The 8,549-nt window shown below is 37.6% G+C and overlaps 1 protein-coding gene across 1 annotated transcript in view; it reads right to left on the reverse strand.

Annotated features, from left to right (window-relative positions):
- Positions 1-5,463, reverse strand: part of LOC107689931 (uncharacterized) — a 9,470-nt gene extending 4,007 nt beyond the window's left edge. Inside the window, exons 1-3 of the mRNA XM_016488119.1 lie at positions 5,413-5,463; positions 5,061-5,317; positions 2,296-2,444 (exon numbers count right to left, since the gene is read on the reverse strand). Of these exons, the coding sequence (XP_016343605.1) occupies positions 2,296-2,444; positions 5,061-5,317; positions 5,413-5,463 (457 nt within the window). The remainder of the gene's footprint in view (positions 1-2,295; positions 2,445-5,060; positions 5,318-5,412) is intronic.
- Between the last annotated feature and the right edge of the window lie 3,086 nt (positions 5,464-8,549).

Genomic DNA, 8,549 nt, shown 5'->3' on the forward strand with positions numbered 1-8,549 from the left:
AGTGTGAGTGTGTGTGAGTGAGTGTGAGTGTGAGTGTGTGAGTGAGTGTGTGTGTGCGTGCGTGCGTGCGAGCGAGCGAGTGTGTGTGTGTGTGTGAATACTGTACATACATACATATATATCTTCTTGTCTAAATGGGCCATTTTTGACAGAATGAGCTTTAGAGTGGATCACATTTTATGCCAAAAACTCTGTGAGAATAATATTTTATTAGATTGGAAAAAGATGGAAAACATTTTAAACATTGAAATGCTTGGTTAATGATACCTTCATTGTTTACATGATGAGAAAATTCATTTCAAAGTGATTTTGATAAACGAAACGGGTACATTTATAAGAAAGTAAAGAGCGAATTTTGAATTAGAATTTCTACATGATGTCCCAGAATCCCCCGAGCAGCTGCTCTGAAAGATCAAGAAGATACTGGAGGAAATCTGAGCTTCAGCAGACGTCTAATTCTCCGACGAGCGTCTAGACAGCTGCAGGAACCGAGGAACACACCCAGCTCAGTCGGGAGGCTCAGTTCATCGCTTGTTTTGGCGTGATGAGGAGCTGAGGGAAGTGAGCTCAGATCACTGATAGATCCTGTGGCTCTGCGCCGAACGCTCACTCTTCAGTCCAGAGTCAATACAATCATGGCTTCTCAAGTAATGCCGCTCTGTTGCACGGTTTTGTTTTTTGGGTTGTTATTAAAGTGAGAAGTGAGTGCAAATGTACTGATCAAGATTTTCTAATGCTTTCGAAAGAAGTCTCTTCTGCTCACCAAGGCTGCATTTATTTGATCAAAAATACAGTAAAAATGTGTAATATTATTACAATCTAAAACAGATGTTTTCTGTGTGAATCTCTGTTAAACTGTAATTTATTTCTGTGATGCGCAGCTGTATTTTCAGCATCATTACTCCAGTCTTCAGTGTCACATGATCTTCAGAAATCATTCTAATATGCTGATTTGCTGCTCAAGAAACATTTAGTATTATTATTATTATTATTATGTTGAAAACAGCTGAGTAGATTTCTTCTGGTTTATTTGATGAATAGAAAGTTCAGAAAAACTACGGAAGTTCTAAGCGGCCATGCAATATATATTTTTTCTTTCTTGTTTTCTCGTTATAACGACTTAATTTTCTCATTATCTCGACATAACGGGAGTTGTTTTCTCGTTATAACGACTTAATTTTCTCATTATCTCGACATAACGGGAGTTGTTTTCTCGTTATAACGACTTAATTTTCTCATTATCTCGACATAACGGGAGTTGTTTTCTCGTTATAACGACTTAATTTTCTCATTATCTCGACATAACGGGAGTTGTTTTCTCGTTATAACGACTTAATTTTCTCATTATCTCGACATAACGGGAGTTGTTTTCTCGTTATAACGACTTAATTTTCTCATTATCTCGACATAACGGGAGTTGTTTTCTAGTGATCTCGACATGAGTTGTTTTCTCGTTATAACGACTTAATTTTCTCATTATCTCGACATAACGGGAGTTGTTTTCTCGTTATAACGACTTAATTTTCTCATTATCTCGACATAACGGGAGTTGTTTTCTCGTTATAACGACTTAATTTTCTCATTATCTCGACATAACGGGAGTTGTTTTCTCGTTATAACGACTTAATTTTCTCATTATCTCGACATAACGGGAGTTGTTTTCTCGTTATAACCTTTATCATCACTTTTGATCAATTTAAAGCATTCTTGCTAAATACAAGTATTAATTTCTTAAATAAAAAATTATACTCCAAGCTTTTGAATGGTAGAGTATATAATGTTACAAAAGCTTTTTATATCAGATAAATGCTGATCTTTGGATCTTTCTATTCACCATAAAATCCTGAAAAAAAATTAATCAACTGTTTTAAATATTGATAATTACAATAAAAATGTTTCTTGAGCAGCAAATCAGCATATTAGAATGATTTCTGAAGATCATGTGACACTGAAGACTGGAGTAATGATGCTGAAAATACAGCTGCGCATCACAGAAATACATTACAGTTTAACAGATATTCACATAGAAAACAGCTGTTTTAAATAGTAAAAATATTTCACAATTTTACTGCTTTTGCTGTATTTTGGATCAAATAAATGCAGGCTTGGTGAGCAGAAGAGACTTCTTCAAAAAATCTTACTGTGTATGTGAACACATGACTAGTCATTAAGTGTAAATATCAGGGGTCATACTGTTCGGAGTCATACTGTTCGCTAAAGGAACCCATGTTTTGTGTGTGTGTGTGTGTGTGTGTGTGTGTGTGTGTGTGTGTGGTAATCAGAGTTTCAGTTCACCTGGTTGTTGACTATCACCCGCACTAAGGCTTGTCCCAGTGACCTCTGAACTTTCACCCCAGCAGATGAAGCTCTCAGCGCCGACACGTGATTGGCTGTCCTCTGTCCTCTCCTCCTCCTCCTCCTCTTTGATTGGACTGGTAGGTTCTCTGTGGGGGACATTAATGTTTCATCTGTGCACATGCATGTCATGACATTCGGTCGCATAATGCTATCAAATGAATCAATGCTATCAAATGAATCATCTCAGTGGCACAAACACACATGTAGCAAAGGCTACAAAAACATGACAATTTTGTATCTTTTTGTATTTACTCTCCCGTTGAACAACACAAAAAGACAGTTTACCAATCACTTTTAATCTCTGTGCTGCTGTTTTCATAAAATGAAAGCAGAGAAAGCAGTCTTAAAATTGAGCTTGATCAACTTTAAGGTCATTAAAAGTCTTTAATGATCATTTTGAGAGGTCTTAAATTTGAGAATGGAAACAACAGTAATCTTGATGTGGCCTAATGTGACCCTTCAGCTTCAGAAGTAGTGTTTAATGAAATAAATGTGAGCTCTGCATGTTCAAAGTACAAAACTGGCACTGTTCCATTGACTCGCCGTTTCAGAGCAATACCACGCATTCATGCCAAACGGATTGCTTATGATCTGCTGGTGATGAATTTTGACAGTGTTTAGTTTATGGTTTTTATATTATATTTTATGTGATATGTTGTAGAACAGTTTTATCTTCCTCATCTATTTTAATGTGCAGCTAAAAACAGTACAGCAAAGACATTTCAAAATAAGAGTCCACTCATTCGTATATTAGTACATTTTAAATAAATGAGCCTATCTACCATATCAACCAATTTCAATACATACTGTATTGAATAAACGTGTCTTGCTTTGCTAATAAGCAGTAGTAAGTCGTCATTAAATGTGTGCACCAACCTGTTTAATTAAGTAAAATAATCTGAGAGACACAATTCATTTTGGGATTTTATGGGTTTGTGCTGTAGGAACATACAGTATTCTTAAAATGAAAAAAATGACTCCAATGTCTTCTAATGTCATCTGTGTGAGGAATATAGTGAAATAAGTCACTGCCGTTTCTGCCAAATGCTTAAACGGCAGATATATCTGACCACTGACAACTTTCACGCTGGAGGTTTATTTGTTAAACACTCTCAGCCATATGTGGACACTGATCAGATATTCTACAGGCACACCAGTTGTTATGTGAGTCTGAGCTTTTAGTGTGGGCTGAATACCTATAGTCTTACTTTTCTGGAGAACTAGTTGCAGAACTAATGGCACAACTAGTGCATTTAGCAGGTAATCAAGGATATAAAAATTACTTTATTAATCAGTATTTTGTCTTGTTTTGTTTTGTTTTGTTTACCAGTAAAAATACCTAAACATTCTTAAAACAAGATAAATATATTTCATTGATTAATAGGTAAAAATTATTTCAAAACCTATTTCAACTTAAATGTATTTCAAAATATATCAAAAACTTATTGCTAAATCTATTTCAACTTAAATATTGTTTCAAAATATATCAAAAACCTATTTCTAAACCTATTTCAACTTAAAGCTGCAGTCCGTAAGTTTTGCCTCTTTGTCGCCATCTCTGTTTGAAACCTGGAATTGCAGCTGTGTGCGGAATTATCTTCATTGCGTGGGTTGTGCTCCGGCACGGCTCCAGCGCGGATGAATCTAATGTTCTGAGGAGTGTGTGGCAGTCAGTCACCGCACCGGTGTGGATATTGTACTTTGCACTCACAGATTCTAGCATATGTCTTGGAATATATATCTCAAATAAGTATTTTCACCGGATATTGTCATCTGAACAAAGTAACAAGTCTGCCACGTTTGTTCTGACCAACTGAGGAAAAAAGCATTACAATAAATCGCGCTACCAATGGTGATTTAATCTAAATTAGCTTATTTTTAAACCAAAAAAAGTTACGGACTGCAGTTTTAAATATTATTTTAAAATATATCAAAAACTTATTTCAAAACCTATTTCAACTTAATTTTTTTAAATAAATATATCAAAAACTTATTTCAAAACCTATTTCAACTTACATTTATTTCAAAATGAATCAAAAACTTATTTCAAAACCTATTTCAACTTAAATTAATTTGAAAATACATCTTTGTTTTGGAGGAGGCGTGGCTTTGGAGAGTGATTTGCAGGGAGGGTGGGATCTTATGCTTTCAAAGCTAGCTCGCTCTTCCTAGCCTCTTCGAAACACTACACTACCTTTAAACCATAATGCTTTTATTTGGTGGAAAACATTAAAGCTTCTCTTTTGTTGAAAACAGAATAACAAATGACTCTTTTTAAATATTTCTAAAGATGGTTGTGCGTGTTGCATGAGTGGCCACAGTTTGTGCACAGCTGATTTTACTGCGAACCGAGCCGTGCTTTTAACGCAGTTCACGAAGGTCGTACTTTTTTATGTCGGAAAATACATAAATCTGTATAAAAGTCACATCCTGAGTGTACACTCCCCTGTAGTTAGGCCTGGATGTGTTGTAGTTGTTGCCGAGATTTTAGTATTTGGCATTACCTGACCCTTGTAAGTAAATGCACCTTTTAAGAATCAATTTGTCATTGGAAGTCTTTCTTTTGAAACTTGCGCAGAGAGCGCAGAGAGAGGGCAAAGGTCAGCCTTTGAACACATGGGGCCAAGTGTCTCCTTCACAAAAGAATTAAAAGAATTAAAAGGGAGAAGATTTTGCTCACTCAACCGTATGCGCAATTATACCTGTTGGTTTGATAAGTGTCCGGGTTGCTCAAATCCCACTGCTGTTCCTGTCCAAAACAGCCCACACAACTTCCCTGAGGGGTCCAGAGACAGGCCCTGCGGTCCACCGAGATGCTCAGAACAAAGAGATGAGACTCGTACGCCAGCAGCTCGCTGCTCACTATCGCCCTCTCGTGGCCCCTCCAAGAGTGCAACAGCGAGGGCAGATCTTCTGCAGACTGAGACAGACACACATGAGATTCCTTCAGCCATTTATCCTAATGCAGAAACACTGAGCGTGTTTACATGCACGTTCTTAAGCTGGTTATGCTTAATAAGCCGAAAATGCATGTGGTCATGTAAACGCTGTAACCCGTTTTCTTTTATTGGAGTAAACGGCGTAAGTATAAACTGGTCGACACATTCTTACTCGGATTTTGCGTGGCATGTAAACGCAATAACCTGCTTTCTGACGGCTTATTGAAGTGTGAATGTGTGATACATGACAGGAACGCATCGTAAGTGCAGATTTAAGCGCATTTAAACAGAGCAAACGTTTTGCAGTAAAGAAAGAAGGAATATAGAAGTGGTTCAGTCAAAACGCTGCATTTATAACTGCATGAGAGGATAATAATGTGACCCTGGAGCACAAAAGCAGTCATAAGGGTCAATTTTTTGAAACTGAGATTTATACATCACCTGAAAGCTGAATAAATAAGCTTTCCATTGATGTATGGTTTCTTAGGATAGCACAATATTTGGCTGAGATACAAATCTGGAATCTGAGGGTGCAAAAAAATCTAAATATTGAGAAAATCATCTTTAAAATCAAAAACTTATTTCAAAACCTATTTCAACTTACATTTATTTCAAAATGAATCAAAAACTTATTTCAAAACCTATTTCAACTTAAATTAATTTGAAAATACATCTTTGTTTTGGAGGAGGCGTGGCTTTGGAGAGTGATTTGCAGGGAGGGTGGGATCTTATGCTTTCAAAGCTAGCTCGCTCTTCCTAGCCTCTTCGAAACACTACACTACCTTTAAACCATAATGCTTTTATTTGGTGGAAAACATTAAAGCTTCTCTTTTGTTGAAAACAGAATAACAAATGACTCTTTTTAAATATTTCTAAAGATGGTTGTGCGTGTTGCATGAGTGGCCACAGTTTGTGCACAGCTGATTTTACTGCGAACCGAGCCGTGCTTTTAACGCAGTTCACGAAGGTCGTACTTTTTTATGTCGGAAAATACATAAATCTGTATAAAAGTCACATCCTGAGTGTACACTCCCCTGTAGTTAGGCCTGGATGTGTTGTAGTTGTTGCCGAGATTTTAGTATTTGGCATTACCTGACCCTTGTAAGTAAATGCACCTTTTAAGAATCAATTTGTCATTGGAAGTCTTTCTTTTGAAACTTGCGCAGAGAGATGGTAGCCAGGGCAAAGGTCAGCCTTTGAACACATGGGGCCAAGTGTCTCCTTCACAAAAGAATTAAAAGGTCAGAGGAAGAGAAGATTTTGCTCACTCAACCGTATGCGCAATTATACCTGTTGGTTTGATAAGTGTCCGGGTTGCTCAAATCCCACTGCTGTTCCTGTCCAAAACAGCCCACACAACTTCCCTGAGGGGTCCAGAGACAGGCCCTGCGGTCCACCGAGATGCTCAGAACAAAGAGTTGAGACTCGTACGCCAGCAGCTCGCTGCTCACTATCGCCCTCTCGTGGCCCCTCCAAGAGTGCAACAGCGAGGGCAGATCTTCTGCAGACTGAGACAGACACACATGAGATTCCTTCAGCCATTTATCCTAATGCAGAAACACTGAGCGTGTTTACATGCACGTTCTTAAGCTGGTTATGCTTAATAAGCCGAAAATGCATGTGGTCATGTAAACGCTGTAACCCGTTTTCTTTTATTGGAGTAAACGGCGTAAGTATAAACTGGTCGACACATTCTTACTCGGATTTTGCGTGGCATGTAAACGCAATAACCTGCTTTCTGACGGCTTATTGAAGTGTGAATGTGTGATACATGACAGGAACGCATCGTAAGTGCAGATTTAAGCGCATTTAAACAGAGCAAACGTTTTGCAGTAAAGAAAGAAGGAATATAGAAGTGGTTCAGTCAAAACGCTGCATTTATAACTGCATGAGAGGATAATAATGTGACCCTGGAGCACAAAAGCAGTCATAAGGGTCAATTTTTTGAAACTGTGATTTATAGATAATCTGAAAGCTGAATAAATAAGCTTTCCGTTGATGTATGGTTTGTTAGGATAGAACAATTTTGGGCCGAGATACAACTATTTGAAAATCTGGAATTAGAGGCTGCAAAAAAATCAAAATACTTAGAAAATTGCCTTTAAAGTTGTCCAAATGAAGTTCTTAGCAATGCATATTACTAATCAAAAAGGAAGTTTTGATATATTTACGGAAGGGAATTTACATAATATCTTCATGGAACATGATCTTTACTTAATATCCTAATGATTTTTGGCATAAAAGAGAAATGTATAATTTTGACCCATACAATGTATTGTTGGCTATTGCTACAAATATACCCCAGCGACTTAAGACTGCTTTTGTGCTGCAGGGTCACACATGTTAGCTGTAAGTTTCCCGCTGACATGTTGCAAGCTTTATTTGCAAGCTTTATAATCAGATACAAATGATTATATTTTGACATCACTACGGGGAAATAACCTGATTTATTAATGAAGTCATGCAAACGCAGTTTACTTGCGTTGTCAGGTTACTGATGTGCATGCAAACAGGGAAAACTGGTTATTTTAATAAGCTGATATTTGTGAGTTCTCCGCTTACTGGGGTGCATATGTAAAGTGCTCATTAATTTCCATACCTGCGTATCTGCAGCGGATAAGGCATACTGTGAGATGTCCCAGACCTTAATGAATCCGGCTGTGTCTCCGGTGACAAGTAGACTGTTTTCCTGGTCTGTGCTTAAACCCATCACACGCTCATCAGATCCATCAGGTGCATAGAACTGTCCTGCAGCAGAAATGATTGGCCAAACTAATCATTAATCAACTGCTCTGTGCATTTCAGCAAAACAAACACCCAGAAACTGAGTAGAAGCCAGATGATCAGATTGAAAGAAGCCTTTCCAGCTATTTCAGTATCGTTGAGCGTTTGTGTTTGTGTTAATGCAAAAACATAAAAAATCTTAACTATTCCAGACTTTTTCAGATATATTGTGGTTTCTGAAGTGAAGTGCAATTTAAACCAGTCCTCAGTTTAAAAAGGTCTATATTGTAGTGTCTGTGATGTGTTAAGTTGTCATTGTGTTTACCGTGTTTGTGTCTGGGCCCAGAGATGCTCCAGCAGCAGACACATCCATTCTGTGAGCTGAGAAGCACAGCGCCGCTTCTCAAATGACTTTGCTGGGCTCGTCTTTGCAAGAACAGCAGTCTATGAACAGGACGATGAGCTCTACACACACAGATCACTTTTTTCAAGTAACTAGTAAAGTAACACATTACTTTTTAATTTACA

This window comes from Sinocyclocheilus anshuiensis, unplaced genomic scaffold, assembly GCF_001515605.1.
Source record: "Sinocyclocheilus anshuiensis isolate Anshui unplaced genomic scaffold, SAMN03320099.WGS_v1.1 scaffold1517, whole genome shotgun sequence".
Classification (NCBI taxonomy): Eukaryota; Metazoa; Chordata; class Actinopteri; order Cypriniformes; family Cyprinidae; genus Sinocyclocheilus; species Sinocyclocheilus anshuiensis.